The 18,247-nt window shown below is 42.8% G+C and overlaps 1 protein-coding gene across 4 annotated transcripts; it reads left to right on the top strand.

Moving 5' to 3' along the window:
- Positions 1 to 213: 213 nt before the first annotated feature.
- On the top strand, positions 214 to 18,228 carry rufy3 (RUN and FYVE domain containing 3). Of its 4 annotated transcripts, none has more exons than XM_019365924.2 (18): positions 214 to 801; positions 8,514 to 8,687; positions 8,919 to 9,036; positions 9,210 to 9,311; positions 10,581 to 10,704; positions 12,068 to 12,132; positions 12,540 to 12,605; positions 12,686 to 12,755; positions 12,878 to 12,967; positions 13,057 to 13,140; positions 13,435 to 13,602; positions 14,792 to 14,889; positions 15,802 to 15,921; positions 16,677 to 16,803; positions 16,887 to 16,969; positions 17,054 to 17,081; positions 17,219 to 17,296; positions 17,969 to 18,228. In XM_019365924.2, the coding sequence occupies exons 1-18, from the start codon at positions 549 to 551 to the stop codon at positions 18,110 to 18,112; spliced, it is 1,992 nt and encodes a 663-aa protein (XP_019221469.1). In that variant the 5' UTR covers positions 214 to 548; the 3' UTR covers positions 18,113 to 18,228. The 4 variants fall into 4 exon arrangements, with proteins under 4 accessions (XP_019221469.1, XP_019221471.1, XP_019221470.1 ...); XM_019365925.2 differs by lacking the exon at positions 214 to 801 and adding an exon at positions 5,437 to 6,089; XM_019365926.2 differs by lacking the exons at positions 15,802 to 15,921; positions 16,677 to 16,803; positions 16,887 to 16,969; ... (1 more) ...; positions 17,219 to 17,296; positions 17,969 to 18,228 and adding an exon at positions 15,040 to 15,687 and having other exon boundaries at positions 217 to 801.
- The last annotated feature ends 19 nt before the right edge of the window (positions 18,229 to 18,247 follow it).

The raw sequence follows: 18,247 nt of genomic DNA, 5'->3' as shown, positions 1-18,247 counted from the left end.
TAGCTGCCACATCAGTGTCAGCACAAGTCTTGGTTAGTGGGGGGAAAATGACAGTTTACTTTTTATCTTTTCCAACAAACTGCGCTATTTATACACCTAAATGCTTGCAGGGTCCATTTTTAACACACTAAGATAAAAATAGAGCACAGAAGAGGCTCCTTTAATTCGACATGTTTCGCAATGAATCATGGGAAACATAGGAGGACGTTCCCAGTCGTGCTTATGCTGCTGATGTCAAATCTTGCTTCGTGTATGGGCTCTGTCTATGTAAAGGATCGCTGACACAGCGCCTAAACTCTCGCGAAATTGGCAACAAATCTGACCAAAATGCTGAGACTTTGCTATTTCCGGGTCATGGAGAGGCTGTGGTGGATAGGACGAAAGGCGGAGTGATTACTGGGGAGGTTTGGCTGTCAAGTGACTCACTATCCAGCTGGTGCTAATCACCTCAGTGCATGTCTGCAGAAGCTAACCGCAGCTAACTAGCTCGGTACTGCCTGACAGCCCCGCTTCCCCGGTCACATGAGACGAATTTGACCGGAGGGAGGATGGCGGAGCGGGATATGCCGCCAGGAGATCTTCCTCTGCGGTCTTCTTCAGAAAGTTCCGGCAAACAAAACTCCTCCGATGAAAATGGACACACTGACAGCCCGGACGAAACTCTCTCCCCGACCTCAGTGATTTACTTCAAGGAGGCTTTAAACTCGTCCAACCTGCGCTTCGCAAAGACTGGATCGCTGCCGCCCGCTCCGCTTCGACAGTATGACTTCCAGATTGAACGAATCGAATCGAGGCGACGAAGTAAGTGCTGACCAACTTCAAAAAGTACACCTTTCCCGTGACAGCTAACACTAGCTTCCTAATACACCGAGAATACCAGCTGTAACGCTGCAGTTTGTGCTGCTAGCATTGTTGGCTAACTTTCCAACGTCCGTAAACAACCACCTTGCTGACACATGAACTCAGTAAATTACCAGCAGTTATCGGGGCTAAAGCTGGGGAGAGATAAGCCACATCACATGATTGTTGACTCTCAGCCTCAGATTTCTGTCTGCAACGTAAAAGCCGCTGTGTGTTCTTCTGTGTTGTTTCTCGGCTAATGAGTCAACATGTGTCATGTGTTTTGACAGGCTTGGTAACTCGCCTTGCTGCTGATTGTTATTGTTGTTGTTGTTGTTGTATAGATTTATCATTTATCTGATTTGGAGCTGCAGTTCAGAAAACGACCTCCTACCTCCTCTCCTAACCACTTGAAAACAAAGGAGAATTCCTGAGGAGTTTTTAAGGAAAATAAGACCGCTCAGACAATCCAGCTGCCCTTACACCAGGCTGTTTAATACTGTGACAGTGTGTTGTTTACATGGGTCTGCTGTGTTGGAACGTTTTCATCCTTTTATTTTTTCATTTGAACATTGGGAAGGAGGTGATATTTTTCTTCTATATTAGCTGCATGAAACACGACAGAAACACACGAGAGGAAGTATCAAAGATGAGCCATCTGCAGTACATCTTTGAGGCATAGTTTCAACTCCATCCATCCAACTTCTGATACTTATCTGGGTCTGGGTCATGGTTGCAGTAGCCTTCTTTCTCCCCAGTAACCTCCTTTAGCTGTTCTGGGGGGCATTGAAACATCCCCAAGCTAAATGAGAGACATAATCTCTCCATTATCCCCTGGGGGCACCTCTCAGTTGGACATGCCCCAAACACCTAAACTTTGAGCCTTTTCTGAATGATGAAGCTCCTAACCCCATCTCTAAGGGGCTGCTAAGGCACCTTTTCAATCACTGCTGGTGGTTATAGGTCGGGGGGGAATGTAGCTCGACCGGTTAATTCACAGCTGCGCTTTCACGTTCATCACCACACCACAACACTGGTGATGCTGCATCAGTCCATCTTTCAACGTCCTGCTTTGTTCCTCCCTCACTCATTAACAAGACGCCCCAGATATTTGAGCTACTCCAGTGGAAGGTACATCCATTCCCAACCCGCAGTGGGTATTCCACTCTTTGGTTCTCTGTACTGTTAATATTTATTAACATGATCTGCATCGCTTGTGACTCATGTTGATGATTTAATTTTGTGTGCTGTGGTCAGCTTCTGGGTGGCGTTGTGTACTTTCCTTTGATAAAGGGATTGTCCAGTATGTCCTCTGTTAAAGGAGGTAATAAAGGAAGCATTCAGACACCTTTCGTTAGTATTTAGAGGAACTCTTAAAAGGAGTGGATGTATTTATTATAGCTCTTATTCTGGCTGCAGATACTTTAAGGTCAGTTAATTCAGTTAGAAACCTTCCTAAGGAATTGAGTCTTTGACTGGTCCTGTTGTTGGTCGTGACAGAGTTAACCATGGTGTTGTTAAAATACCTGTTTGCTTTCACATCTTCATTCTCCTTCAGCACACAGGTCTCTGTGGCATTTAAGATCTATAGATCCTTTTTACTTTTAGTTTCCAAAGCTCTTGCACAGAGACCTTAAATAAATGTAAAGGCAATAGGTCGGTAATGTCTATCCATAACATTACAGTATAAAACTAATAAACTTCAGTGACATCCCATTCTTAATCCATAGGCTTTAATACTATGTTGGCTCACCCTTTGCAACTATGAAAGCTGCAACTCTTCTAAGGTTTTCCACAAGGTTTAGGAGTGTTTATGGGGATTTTTGACTTCTTCTTGTGAGGTCAGACACTGATGCTGGTCTCATAGTCTCCCCTCTAATTCATCCCAAAGGTGTCCTATGAGGTTGAGGTCAGGACTCAGTGCAGGCCAGTCAAGTTCTTCTACACCAAACTCTCTCATCCATGTCTTTGTGGACCTTCCTTTGTGCAGTGGTGTGCAGTCGTGTTGGAACAGGAAAGGGCCATCCCCAACGGTTCCCAAAATGCTTAGAGCATGAAGTTGTCCTAAATGTGTTGGTATGCTGAAGCGCTAAGAGTTCCTTTGGGCCAAGTCCAGCTTCTGAAAAACAGCCCCCGGCATAATCATAGAAACACCTCTAAACTTTACACTTGGCACATTCCAGTCAGACAAGTACCGCTTTCCTGGTAACTGCCAAACCCAGACTCATCCATTGCATAGCGTGATTTGCCACTCCAGAGAAAATGTGCCCAATGCTCTAGAGTCTAGTAGCGGCATCCTTTACACCACTGCATCTTATATCACTTGGTGATATAAGGCCTGGCTGCAGCTGCTCAGGCATGTAAACCCCTTCCATGAAGCTCTGTGTGCACTGCTCTTGATCTAATCTGAAGGAACCATGAAGTTTGAGGTCTTTAGCGATTGACTCTGGAGAAAGATGGCGACCTCTGTGCTCTATGTGCCTCGGCGTCCACTGACCCTGCTGTGTTTTTACGTAGAATTACCACTTTGTGGCTGATTTGCTGTCGTTCCCACTTTGTTAAAATGCGCCTAACAATTGATTGTGGAATATTTAGTAGTGAGGAAGTTTCAGGACTGAAACGCTGCAACTGTTTCTAGAAGCAGTCTGCATGCCTAGCTGCTTCATTTTATACACCTGTGGCCGTGGAAGTGACTGGGATACCTATATCAGATAGGTCAGTGAATTTGGCAATATGGTTTATTTCCAACATTAAGTTCTTTCTTTATTACTTTATTGCAATATTTTCTTCATCACTTTGTTAGCAATTTATTATTTTTACTAATCACTGTTTTTTTTACAAGTCAAATGAAAAAAAAACAGTCTTCACTGCTATATAACAAACCAACTATAGATGAACAAAATTACAGTACTGTAAGAAATTAGTTTGGAACTTTAGAATCAAGTGTTTTAGCAGATAGTGTATCAGGGAGAGTAATGCTTGTACACCATTTCTTTTAATGTTGAATATTTGTATCCATTTGAGAAAACCTTGAGGAATATCCTTAATTTGAAAAAATGTTTGAAACCAGAGCCTGTGTTAGGTAATTTATGTGAAAAGATAAAACTGGCAGAAATCTATAATTTTTAATGTTACTGAAAACAGTGTAGAATAGAACAAAGGTGTTGGGGTTTTTTTAGAATATATCACAGACAGTATATGAGGTGGATGTAGCAGCATGGATGTCACCCACTGGTTTAGTACTCCACATTTTGAAGGTGTTTTTATAGCTGAGATAGTTTTTTGGAGTTGTTAGGGACCACATTTAAAAAAAGAAGACGTAGGGATAAGTTATCAGACCAGTGTGTCCACAGTGGGAACAGTTTGCAGTAATGTGGCAACCAGAGACCAAAGGAAGTTGATGACACTCAGCAACTTCAAGCAATTGCAGGAAGAAGAAACAAACAAACTTCTCATCTTTGATGCAAGCGATTGAAGTGACTACCAGTGAGAGCACAGGATACCGCTAATTGACATCAATATTATAAAAATTACATTACAGGGTTACCAGGCAACTGGAGCCTGGAATGTCTAGCATCAGATCATCAGCTCCAAAGTGTGGATGCAGCTTAAGCCTAACCAGTTTTGTTAGAATTCTGCATCAAGAACTGCAACAAGCCAACACAGATATCTGAGTAATAAAACAATAGACTCACCAAAACTGAAGCACAGAGTTGGTGAACACGCTGTACGTCCAGCAGGACATACCATTTTTCAGCTATTTGCCTTTAAACTGCCCCAAAAAGATACCAATGCAACATGATAGAGAGGTTCAGTTTGGTTACGCTGTAGTCACCTGTGATCAGACGGCTGTCAATCAAAGTAGAAAGCGTATAAAATAATTGTCCCCATAAAGTTGTTACAATATGGAAACTAAGCTGTTTACTGTACAGGCTACAAACATGTTTGTTTCTGCTGTAAAACTGGAGGTTTTAACACATCTGTGAGGTTTGACTCACTTTTCTAGCCTCATGTGAACATTAGAGCAACTGCAGTTTTTAACTACGTATTATATTGAACACATGGTATTACTTTCTAAGAGAAAACGGAGCCTCGTTTCAGATGAGCAAAGCAATCAATTTTTTAAAAAAATGTGAAAACTTTCTCAATTAAATTTGTCACATGTTTATTTTTGCTGTCCTCTGATGGCACCGAGTGTCGTCATCTAAAGATTATCTGATTGTCAATATCCAGCTCGACGTTTAAGGTGTTAGGCCCAGGGAAGCTGTTCCAAAATGGGTGGGGGATTTAAAAAATAGATGGCCCCCGCTTACATCTGGGACCTTTGGCCTTATTGCCCTTCATGCTCGCTGCTGCTGTTTTTCTGCTGCAGCCAGCTCAATAATTGCATTGTGAAATGACAGGCCTGTGTTTGAGACTGGGAGGAGGGGGCATGTTGTTGATGCTTCAGAGAGACACAGGCCCTCTGCTGCATCATTAGCCTTGGTTGGTTACTCCGGGGACCCCCCTCCCCCCCCTATTTTAGCTTCTTTTTTTTTACGCATGCACCATCTGCTCACGTGACAATGTGTTGCTCTACCCAGTGCTGCCGTCAGCCATCTTGGTCAACACCCACCCAGTGCATTCACTGCGGTGCGCAGGCAGTCCAATCACAGAGAACCGGTGGTAAGCTGACCGGAGGAGGGCTGTGATTTTTCAGCACGGTGCTCTCTGTTGCATTTTAAATCCCCAGTCGGCACAAAAGGGGATAACAAGAGGCTGAAGAGGAGGAGGCGGTGGAGGAGTAGAAGGCACAGACAGCAGCCTGTTTCACTCAGTTGTAGCAAGGAGGAGAGGAGGATGCATGCATAGAGAGGAGGAGCACCCTTTCTAACACCTGCTGAAGGCTGCTGTGGGCCTTTCCCGTCTTGTCCTTTTTGTTTCTTCCTCTGATTCTCTTTTCATCTTTCATCCTCTTGTTTTTCTGGCCTTCTCTGGCTGTTGGAACGCAAAGCTCCTGCATCTTTTTTACCTCCCCCCTCCCTTTTCCCCTTCGGTGGTGTTGGTTTTGCCTTGCACAAGCTGAGTCATCATGTCTGATCTGACGCCTCAGAGCGAAACCCCGACTCCCACCACAGACAAGATCACCCAGGCTGCCAGGGAGACCATTTATCTGTGCAACTTTCGCGTCTCTGTCGATGGCGAGTGGCTTTGCCTCCGCGAGCTCAACGACATCTCGCTCACGCCAGACCCCGAGCCGGTCCATGAAGGTAACGTGACAGATTAGCTCAGCATTCGAGGAAGTGTTTGTGAGCACAGTGCGATATGTGTTAGGGCGTGGTGGTGTGCATCGGGGACACCAGAAGCTGCATATTTCACCTGGTGAACGGTGTGAGCTCTGTCACGACGGGTTTGATTTCACTGAAGGTTACGCAGCAAGATGACGCCACTTGTAAATAAGCCAGGAGCGGACAACAAAGCAGCCAGGAAGTGCAGGTCCTGCTGGGAGGATTCAAGTACTTGGTAGCTGTTGCTCCTTACAGAAGATCCCAGTTGCACAGAACAAACATGTTTTGTGCTGATGATTTACATTTTGTTTCTCCCACTGTTGAAGCCGAATGCAGCCAATTATAGATTTAGCAGCAAACACAAGCCTGACTGTAAACGGATATCTATAACTGTGTGCTCTGTTTTTATTGTTTTTAAAACTGCCACACCTACTCTCAGCACCGAGCAGGCCAGCTGGCAGCCACTCGTAGGCAGTTCAGTTGGCAAATTAAGCGCTGCAGCATTCAGCCTACACCGCTGAAGAGTCCACTTTAATGACATTACAGAAGCCCATTAACAGACAACAGAAACATCTGCTTTAGGCTTTAGTTTGTTATCGGGGGATGATCGATAGTCACGTTCTCTCTCCTCTTCACTCACTTTGCATAGGTTTCTGAGGTTCTTGTTATCGCCAAAGACAACATGCACAAGTTTGTTGCTTAAAAAATAGTTCTGTCATAGCACTGGTAGTGTAAAGCCTTTTTATGGGAGACGGGGCAGTATTCTTGAGGAAAATTTTCCATCCAAAATTTATTTTAATGTTCATACAGTTTTTCCACATGGCTTAATTAAACAAGCTGGGTAATCATTACCACCCTGTTGAACATTTTCTTAAACAGACGGATTCAGATTCACAGGGACAGATGCAGGAAATCTTATATTTTAAACATATGCACATAATATTTTTATTGTATGATAACTGTTCATGATATCTTTATTATTACTTCAAGTGCACTAACAAAAGAATATAGCACAACTAGGGTAAATAAAAGATTTGTTATTTTTCCATAGACTGTATAAAAAGATGGATGTAGCCAGCATGATGTCACATATTGGTTGGCGAGATCCTGCCATGTGATTTCACCGCCGCTCTTGGTGGTTTTATAAACTGGAGGTAACAAGTGAGGGCTGGATCTGAAGCTGAGGGACACTGCACACTTATCAGTCACACAATAGAGCATGCTCTGCTTTATCCACCTTTTCAAGTCTTAATTGTGCCATTAAAACAAATGAGCTTCATGTTGTATTTACTAAGACCTGAAACTTGTGATGTAGCCCATAAGGTTATCAGAGAAAGGAAGATAAAGGAAGGTCAAAGGTTATTTTCCCACAGACTTGTACAGAGCCAAAGGCCTTATTATAGCCACTGGTGTCGCCCCCTACTGGCTGAAAAAATGCAGCTTTAAGGCACTAAAGCATCGGCGTCACTTTTCAGAGCTGGAAGCTTATGGATCTGTAGTTTCCACTGAAAGGGTTATCAAAGATGGGCACGTTTTTTTTATTTCAACAAAATGTTTTAAACACTTCAGATTGACTCATGGAAAAAACCCAACAATAAATGACAAAGGCTGGCTCTTTGTTTCGGTCGCTGCAAAGGAAAAGACCAGATAGAGATGGTGGAGAAAATGGTTTTTAATCAAGCAGACCAGTAACCGCTACAAAATAACCAGACAAGTCACGCCGTCCTCCTGAACCAGCTCAGTATTTCTCAGTGTCTCGTTGTTTAGTTGCCTGAATTTTTTTCCAGTTTTCTGTTTTGAGGAACGTTTTTCTATTTTACTTTCAGCATTAATATTATAACACTAATTTATACAGTTTTGCCGAGGATCTTTGCTACTTTGTTTACATTTTGTATTAGAGAATAAGATGAACATGCTGCACTGCAAATGTAAACTTTAAATGTGTAACTGTATTAATAATGTAAACAAATCTGCAGGGCAGCGTAAAGCACCTCCACTAAAAGCCTCTCAGTGTTAAATGCTGACATAAATAATAGATCAGGATCAGATGTGCAGAACGAGTGGACTGTATTAAACTTTCACATTCTCTTAATTGAGACTATTTCTCTTGCAGACACATTTTATAGTTTATATTAAAACTGTATATAATCATCAGATTTACAAGGTTTTTCATAGGGAAGTCCTGGACTCTGTCTTCTTTTAGCTATTTGTAATGATGGAGTCTTTGTTGTCTTGTTGTGTATTCTTTATTTCACCTTCCTGGAAACTGAATTTTTTAAAATTCCTGTTTAAGAAATACAGAGCTGACTTTCAAATGAGTGTAGCTACTGACTCACTTGTGCTGTTAAATTCTGAAGGTAAGAATTATAAAAGTCTGTTCCCTGTTTCCTTTTCTCCTTCTTTTAGATCCCAAGGATCCCATCGCGATCGAGAGGCTTAACTTGATGAACATGGCCAAACTGAGCATCAAGGGCCTGATCGAGTCTGCGCTCAACCTGGGACGCACGCTGGACTCTGACTATGCACCTCTGCAGCAGTTCTTTGTCGTGATGGAGCACTGTCTGAAACACGGGCTGAAAAGTAAAAACTGCATTCATGTTGTCTCTTATAACTCAGTTTTTGACAGTGAGATGTGAGAGATAACACGCGGCATGCTGTTAAAATGTACAGTTCGCATAGCTGTAAGGAATATTTAGTCTTAAACTCCTGCTTTAGATTCCTTTTAACTGTATTGAGGCCAGTGTGTTTTTGCTCTTTCTGTATGCATGTGGTCTCAATCTGTCCGTCTCATCGTTGTTTGTCAATCATCAGCTAAGAAGACCTTCCTGGGGCAGAACAAGTCCTTCTGGGGACCATTGGAGTTGGTTGAGAAGCTGACGCCTGAGGCAGGAGAGATCACTGCCAGCGTAAAAGACCTGCCTGGGCTCAAGTGAGTTTGTTCAAAGTTTCCTAAAAAAAAAAAGCCCTTCTCCTTCGATTTTAATTATATCATCTGAGCTCTAAACAATGCCAGAATACGACTGGAGCTTCTTTGCTAGCTGCCTTAATCTTGTAAAGGCTGTTAGTGTGTGCAAATCTCACTCTTCCCGTGTTTGATACTAGAACTCCTCTAGGAAGAGGACGCGCCTGGTTACGACTGGCCTTGATGCAGAAGAAGCTCTCAGACTATATGAAGACCATCATCAACAGAAAGGACCTGCTCAGGTGTGTTTGGATCGTAATATTCACAGAGGCGAAGACTTTATGTGAAAAGATGAATGTGGTGTCTCTTGTTGGCCACTGCAGCCACAACATCTATCAGTTGGAAGTACAGTCATTAATTATAACAAATTATTATAATTTATCAGATAATTGCATTAAACTTCTCCAGAAGGCAAAAACACCACAAAACTGATAGAAAGGTTCAGTTTCTTGACTTTACTTAGCAGCTGAGGAGGCTAGCAGGCAGCTTGCAGCACAGTCTTCATTCACCTGCATGTTTAAGCAGCCACGCTCATGATAATGCACAACTTTAACCTTTAATAATGAAGCAAACCTGGTTGCTTAGAACAGTTATCACATCGATCAAAGCTGGCTGTGGTCAAACTCAATCACAGACAGGTGTGTTGGGTCCAGACAGCAACTTGTATTACTGGCTGTGCTTTTTTATGTAATCGCTACTACATAAATCTACATGTATATTCTGTATTCTTAGTTTCCCTCCAATGTCACCATTATAATCCTGTGATCAGTTTATCGTCTGGTCAGTTGGCTCAGGAGGATGAGAGTCTGGCTCCAGAACGAAGGGTCAGGAGTTTGTGGTGCACTTGCTGCATATCTTACATCAGCCAGTGGAGCCGTCAGATAGTTCACCTGACCCTGAAATATCTCCATGGCAGCCATAATAGCAGCTGGTCATAGTTTTTTAAGAAGGATGCTTCAGTGCTTCCTTCATATGATCTCCTTTTGCAGAGGATAGAGTGAAACATCCTTTATGAAAGGAGACAATGTTGTCCCACAGTTCATACCACACTCTGTCAGCATGACTGACACAGATCATGTAAATCCTCATTTTAGTGCATTTACTATTTTTATGCCATTTGTTAAATGTTTTGAATTTTCAACAACAAGCTGTTGAACCCACAGGTTCAACTTTGAACCTTACACCGTGGTAAAAAAATCAGCATCTTATCAACGTGTTTTATCTTTATGAGCTCCCTAAATCCAGATTGTGAGCTGTTTTAATCAAAGTGTGTTTAAGGTGTGTAATCATTCAGTTTGTATTAGTAATGCCTGTTCATGGACTTTGGACTGGTTCCATCCCTCAACCCCTGATCCCACTGTGTAGCCTGCCTCAAGTGGCCATCTGAGGATCTGCAGTTTTTGGTTTGGTTTGGGTTTTTTTGTTTGTTTGTTTTTGGCTCGGGTAGTATTTTATACAAACCTGAAACCCTTCCGCCTGACGTTATGGCCCTTTCTGTCTCCTCTCTGTAGTGAATTTTACGAGCCGAACGCGTTGATGATGGAGGAGGAAGGCGCCGTCATCGCCGGGCTTCTGGTTGGATTAAATGTCATCGATGCCAATCTGTGTATGAAGGGAGAGGACTTGGACTCGCAGGTTAGTCTGCTTTCACCTTCACCTCTAACTCCACTTAGAGCAGCTCAAACTAAATCAAAGACCCACCTTCTTGAAGAAGTAAGGCAGAGGAAAATGAATCCCACTCCTTGGTGTGGCATTGTTTTCTCTCAGCCCATGTGGAACAAGGGCGTCAAGTTTCACTGATCACATCTAAGGCCAGACATGGACTTTATGACATGTGTGAAATAGCTAGTTATTTTCTGCAATAACGCCAACAACCTGACGTGGTACAAGTTCATGTTAAAGGAAAATAATCCTTTTAATAAATAATCCATCATTTTATTTGTAAATATCTAAAGTGGCCTCTTTCAAAGGATTGAAGCATCTGCTGTGTACTGGCTGGAAAGCGTAAACGAATAAATAGCCACACAAAACAAATGTTTGGGAAATCTGTTTATGTTTTCATTTCTCTGAAAGACAAAAAAATGTTCCATACATTAGAATATCATTTTAAAATCACCAAATACCTGTATGGTATCGGTCTTAAAAATCTGGTCTGTGTCGACCGGGTTTGGTCCGGATTTGGCAGATGTGGTGTAGAAAACAGTCACTGTGGTGGAGTTATTTAGAATTATTGAATTAGGTTTTTTTGGCATTCAAATTTTGGCCAGATGGCATTTGTATATCTGTATATTTGAACTCTCACTAATGTTGTTTAGTTCTTTTCCTACAGTCATTATTTTCCCTTTAAAATGCCAACAAAAGCCTTTAGTTAAACCAGGGGTGGGCAACTCTAGGCCTCCTGCAGGTTTTAGATCTCACCCTGGGTCAACAGGCCTGAATCAAATGATTAGTTCATTACCAGGCCTCTGGAGAACTTCAAGACATATTGAGGAGGTAATTTAGCCATTTAAATCAGCTGTGTTGGATCAAGGACACATCTAAAACCTGCAGGACACCGGCCCTCCAGGCCTGGAGTTTCCCACCCTGAGTTAAACCATCTGTTCAGATCATTTAAATATGAAGTACAGGGATGTTTCCTTTATACAGCAGCAGCATAACTGAGTTAAGAGCAATGTAATGGGGATCGGTGTTTTGGGCACTGAGACCTGTGTCCCTGCTCTGCTTCAGAAACATTAACATGCTGAGCAGTGCAGCTCCTGGTTGTTCTTGTTTCAGCAGTTCACAGGTAGTCAGTCAGGATGTTCAGCTCTCAGGTTGGGAATGAGTCCAGAGTGACTGTGAGGAATGTTGCACAGCTCTTTGTTAATATCCGCCTGAGCTTGGAGACTAAAATATTTCAGCCTGCCGACTTTACACATACTTTAAATTGTTTTACATACAAGGATGGCTCCTGTCGTCATTGCTTTTTTTTGCCTTCTTAATTTTCTTACATCTGCAGGTTGGGGTGATCGATTTCTCCATGTACCTAAAAGACGGTGGACACAGCAGCAAGAGCGTGGAGGGGTGAGTCCTGGCTCCTGTAGTCCCATCAGCAGTAACTGTACACTGTGGGCCTGTAATAGGAGCATATGTTTTGGTTTTGCTTCGCTCCTACCTCTGTCGACTGACAGCCATTTGTCTTAATCTTAATTAACATAAAGAGTTCTTTTATTTGGACGTCTGGATTGAGTCCCAGCCTTCGGACCATATTTTTCCAATGTGTGGCCTTTAAACTTGAATATTGAAAAAGAGAGAAAATCTGAAAATTCTTCCATTTCCATTCCATGGCTGAACCACATTTTAGCCTAAACAGTTTAAAAATACTGCACTAGTATGAGATTTTCTATCAGATTTCAATTGTTTTGTTTTGTAGTTGCTGTGTCTTTGTGTGCCTGACGGCTAACTGCACGTTTCTCTTTGTGCGTTTTCAGGGACGGTCAGATCACGGCGATTCTCGATCAGAAGAACTACGTGGAGGAGCTGAACAGACATTTAAGGTTTGTCGGGGTGGTGCGCTCACTTTGCTCACCTCACCTTGTCGAGCTCGGTGACTCACATGATTTCTGTCTGTTTACAGCGCGTCGGTAAATAACCTGCAGGCCAAAGTGGACGCTCTGGAAAAGTCCAACACGAAGCTGACAGAAGAGGCGAGTCTCACAGTGATCATCCTCAAAAACTGTTGTCTTTAAATGTCAGCCTTACATGTTTTTTGCCCGGCTGCAGGGACTTCCTGTTTACCAAGCTGCTTTGTTCATTTCTGTCCTCGCAGCTCGCAGTGGCGAATAACAGGATCATCACTTTACAAGAAGATGTGGAGAGAGTAAAGGAGGAGAGCTCATATCAGCTGGAGTCCAGAAAGGTGAACGCTGCTTATCTGCCGGTTTATGCAGCAGCTGACTCGAGCATTTGGAAATTTGTAGTAAAAGCAAGCGTTCCTGTTTTCTTCAGGCATTAAGAAGTGATTCAGCAGCAGACGGACAAGCGCTGGGGGAAACACGCAAGCAGCTCAAAGAGGAAACTTTGCTTCGACTGGTACGTTTCAGCTGTTTGACAGTCTTTATGTAGCTTTAACTCTGCTGAGGCCTTGATACCAGCGAGGGATTATACATGTAGCCGTGTCATCTGCTGAGAAAGTTTGTAGTTATAGTAACAAATGTGTTTTACCTGTTTAGCGTGTTTATTTTTAGCTGCGATTTACACAGAATACAGTGAAGCTTATGTGGAGAAAGACAATCAGCCCAGTCCAAATTCAGTCCATTTAGCTTAGTTTAATTATGACATTCCTGCTTATATTTTTCTAACTGACAAAGTCTGACTTGTGTGCAGGATGTGGAGAAGGAGCTGGAGGTGCAGATCGGGATGAAGCAGGAGATGGAGCTGTCCATGAAGATGCTGGAGAAAGACGTCTGTGAGAAGCAGGACGCTCTGGTGGAGCTCAGACAGCAGCTGGAAGACCTTCGTGCCATCAACCAACAGCTAATGCACAAGTCACAGGTGAGGCGGTGCTTCTCATATCTGATTATGAGGACACTGAGCCGGAAAGCTTTTAAAAGGCTCACATCCACTTTTGTCTCTCACAGCTTCACTCGTAGATTTCAGCTCTTCCCAGAAACTTGTAGGTGGTTCATTTCACTATGAGCTCTCTGTGAAATGATAAAGCATGACTTCCTGTCTAGAATAACTATTAGGGCTGCCACAAACGATTATTTTGATAGTCGACTAGTCACCGATTATTTTTGCGATTAGTCGACTAATCAGATCATGCATCGATTGGACGTAAAACTTACAGCTTGAAAATATGTTAAACGTTTATTTTGTGACCCAGAAAGAATAATAAGAGTAATATTAAAACTAACTAGCTGCCGCCATTGTTGACAACTGCGCTGGGCCGCACTATGAATTCTGGGACACAGCTTCTTCTTCTTCGGGGTTTAACGGCAGCTGGCATCCTTTACATGCAGTGCTGCCATCTTCTGTTTCAGTCCGTTATTACACTTTTAAATCCTACTACTTATTCCTGCGTCTTTTGTGATCTTACAAAGCTTCAAACGACGCGTCGACTATTAAATCAGTCGTCGACGATTTTGATAGTCGACGTAATCGTGACTAGTCGACTAATCGTGGCAGCTCTAATAACTATCAGTCAGCAGTAGATCCTGACTGATAGTAAAAACTTGGCATTTTTTTCAGTTAAGGCAGAAAAGAGGAGGCCACTTCAATGAGAGAATTCAAAGGTCTGCTTAACTGCAAGAAGACTGAAACTGTTCCACAAAGTAAGAATAAAATGGACGATAGCAATTAGTTTACTAAAACACATCGAAAATATTAGGTGGAAAAAGGTTTTTTAATCTGGGCCTCGGTGGGAACGCTCAGATTACAAGGTGCACAGGTGATCTTCACTTTTGCTCAGAGTTTAGTCTCTTAATTTGGATTTCTTGCCATCTTATCAGCATTAACTTATCAACTAGGGGTGGTCACATTTATCAGATATTCCATCCGTCCACCTATCCTTTCTTTTTCTGACCCCTATCCTGGTCTTCCCAGCCGCCTAATCCTAATCTTCCACCTGCTGTTCTAGGGATGAAGAGCAGGTGGAGGATTAGATCCCCAAAATATCTTTTCACATAAAACTCAGTTTAAGGACGAGAGACATCAGTTGACTAGTTTGGATCATCTTCTGCAGAGTGCCGATGCCAGCTCGAAACAGAAGAGTGAGGTCATCGTTCGCATGGAGGAGAAAATAAACCAGATGTCAGGGACCATAAAACAGCTGGAGACCAGGTGAGGCTAGTTTATTATCACAGTACGATATGTATTTGGTGCCTTCAGACAACATTTCTTATATTCATTGACACATTTTCTCTCTCTTCACTTCCTTTTTCTTTAATTTTTTCCATCATTTGTTCATCTGTTGTGTTGAAAAAAAATCAGTGACAAACATTTGGTGAAGCAGGCCCGGAACCTGAACTCGGCAGCAGGGAAGCTGCTGCAGCTGCAGCAGTAGCTCCCTGCTTTCACGAGTCTGAAAACAAACATACAACCCTGCCTAATATAGAAATAACCAAACTAGGATGTTATCTTTTCTGTACTGCTCCTTTGTTGTTACAAAATAAAAACCATCTTCTTACAACCTCCTGCAGCGGCGCTCCAGCATCAGCTTTTAGTGTGGACTGAATGGATCCTTTAGCAGCCCCTTAATCCTCGTGTTTTCTGCCAGATGTGTTCGCCACATCAGATTTCTACTTCAGATTTCCGTTTCTAAAACCTGCCCCGGTAATGCTTTAGTCACACATAAGATGAGTAGAGACGTCTGATGGACTGATGTGCCAATAAACTCATGCTGGATATTTGACAGTTGCTGTAATGTGATTCGTCCTCAAACCTGAGGCTGTCAGATATTCTCAGCCGACAGAGAGAACTGGCGTGTGGCGCCAGATGTCCGAGGGGTTTGTTGAATTCGAACGTCCAGCGCAGAAGAAGGAAGGGGCAAAATTAATGAATAATTTTAAATTGTATGTGAACATAAGTTTGGTGTCAACTGTAGTAATCATTAGGCTAATAAAACAATAAACAAACACAGTCTGCTTCATGGTCTTTGGTCACAGTGTCCCAGGTTGCTCTTACATTTTAGTTTCCCTTCATCACATTTTTATTTTGCCATGAGTTTATGTTAACCCGCTCACCCCAAACCAGATGCAAGCAGGCGGAGAAGGAGAGGGACCTGGCTTTAGAGGCGAACCGGCTCTTCAAGCAGGACTTTGGAGACAAAATCGAGAGTCTGCAGGTGGAGGTGGAGCAGCTGAGGAAGCAAAGGTAAAGTCTGGCACCTCACTACTCCTGCTCCATTTGAAACGCTGAGATGACCAAAACAAAGAGGAATAAGACAAATCACTTCCTTTTTACTAAAACTGATTCTGAAGTATGATTTCACTACCTCATCTGCTGTAAGCCGTGGCAGTTGGCAATTCCACATTTTGCATTTATACTGAAAATGAGCATTTTCTTTTCTTAATGTGGCCCTAATGCTCCTTTATATTTTATCAGTCTTTCAGACTTTCTTTATTAAAACAGACTCTCACTCTTTGGTCTCAGTGCTCTCAGTGAGATCTTTCAGAATTTTATCACAGACTTGTGCGAGCGCATTTGTAACCATAGAAACGTGCAAATACTAAAGATCTGTAGCCCATCAAACCACATCGATACAGAGAGTGGTTTCAATCTTATGAGCTGTTTCTAGAAAGTTTTGAGTAGCAACATTTCACACAGATTTCAGTTACACAGGAAGCCTGTATAACATGCTATAACGTGCAGGTTATACCTGACGAAGGGACAAACACAGGTCAGAGGCCTGGCAGAAAACTGCTGGATGCAGCTCTGTGTTGGCACAGCTGTTAATCAAAGCTGCCATCAGAAGAATCTTATTTCTACTGTAACGCTGGGCTTTCCTACCCCTTGGAGGTTCCCCTTTACCATAAACGTTGTTCCTTTTTCTGCTCCAGATATGTTTATTAATTACTGTCATCACTGAACTGTATGTTTCTATTCTTTGGCTTATTTTGCTGTTTCAGGTCTCATCTGGAGCGAGAGCTGAGAAAAGGTCGCGATCGAAAGAGCGAGCATCACCTCAGTGCCTCCTCGGTACCTCAGTCCAGCACTCCTCGGACCGACAGGAGACAACCAGAGGATGTACCAAAAGTACGTGCACTCTCACATTAACGATATGTCCGAAGAACAGCTGTCAGCTGTGCTTTGGTGGCTGATGACTGTGTTTTTAACAGCAACTCCCAGAATCCCCGTCAGTGAAGGAGAAAGACCAGTTACTATGTGGCCCGGAGGACAAAACCAGCCTGAGCTCCAGCTTGTAGGTATCTCAGGGTTTCAGAAAATAATGTGAAATTTATGGAAAAATAATTCACATATTTATGTCCTGTCTTTAACTTTGAAGGTCCCTGTCGCATCACGAGGATGAACAGGTGAGATCTGACTTTTTACCTGTGTGAAAGTTTGGCCTTTTAATAAGTGGATGCTGAAACAGTCAGCATGTACTGATGGCAGTGTGTCTTTGCACTGTTCAGAGACTCATGCATTTATTTTTGTTGTTCTTCCTTAGAAAGAATCGTTCTTGGAGATCAGCGAGCCTTCCATGTGTACGATGTGTGAGCAGGCCGACTCCCTCCTCAAGACAAAGGTACAAATTACTGAGGATCATTTTGAACTTTAGTTATCAAGAATATTTTTCTGTTTTGCATTGAAGGTTTACAGCGTCTTTAAATAGTTGACTCCTGTTTTTCTTGGGTTGAATTTCCTAAAGCTGTTAGCAGAAACGGCTGTTCCAAAACGTATTTTCTGTATCAAAAAAATATCAAACATATGCAAAAGTCTGGCTCAAATCCTGATTGTGGATGATCCATTCCCATCTCGTCAGTCTCCAGGTTGACCACAGGTTGTGGGATTCCTCTTGTCCACACGCTTTTTAAGGACTGACCAGGTCAAAGATCAGCATGATCATCTCAAAGGGCAAAGTGATTATTAAGACTCACAGATCATCAGCATTTTGGATCAGTGGTCAGTAAACTGCCCCGATCTCAAACCAATCCATGATCTATGGTCAGGCTTTAGAAGGCTGAAGCGGACTCTTTGATTGGTCGGTTCTGGCCCTCAGGCTGTTTGCTGAATGGGGAGGAGCTAAGGTGGACTGCACCAAAGCCCAATATGAGATAAATATGATCTGTGAGTCATGCAAAGCTGCTCTCATAGAACCAAAAAGTAAAAATATGGCGCTGTAAATGAGCAGAATGGGTGGAGAACTGGTGTCCCCAGCTGTGGTTTTCTTGAATGGAGTTTTTCTTCTTCTCTGCAGAAACAGTGTAAGAACTGCAGCGGTGTTTTCTGTGAGAGCTGCGTGTCCAAAGAGCTGCCTTTACCTTCCTCCATTCTCCCAGAGACGGTCTGCACTGCCTGCTACTCGCTGTTACTCCAACAATACGCTTCATCACCAACATGAACCCGCAATCATCAGACACAGCAGAGGCGCTCGAGTGTAAAACTGGCACTTAAAAACCAAAAAATCCCAACTTCCTGAGACATCCTAAGAATCACGGGGTCTGTGAGATATTTAAATCAGTCTGGTGTGTGTGTG

This window comes from Oreochromis niloticus, linkage group LG12 (assembly GCF_001858045.2).
Source record: "Oreochromis niloticus isolate F11D_XX linkage group LG12, O_niloticus_UMD_NMBU, whole genome shotgun sequence".
Taxonomy (NCBI): Eukaryota; Metazoa; Chordata; class Actinopteri; order Cichliformes; family Cichlidae; genus Oreochromis; species Oreochromis niloticus.
Note: the sequence above shows the minus strand (reverse complement) of the source record. Positions and strands in the feature narration are given on the sequence as shown.

Coding starts and splice junctions, on each gene's coding strand:
- rufy3 (XM_019365924.2), top strand. CDS start 549: ATGGCGGAGCGGGATATGCCGCCAGGAGATCTTCCTCTGCGGTCTTCT. Junction 13,603..14,791: donor AGCTAATGCACAAGTCACAG/GTGAGGCGGTGC, acceptor CATCTTCTGCAG/AGTGCCGATGCCAGCTCGAA. Junction 15,922..16,676: donor GAGCAGCTGAGGAAGCAAAG/GTAAAGTCTGGC, acceptor TTGCTGTTTCAG/GTCTCATCTGGAGCGAGAGC.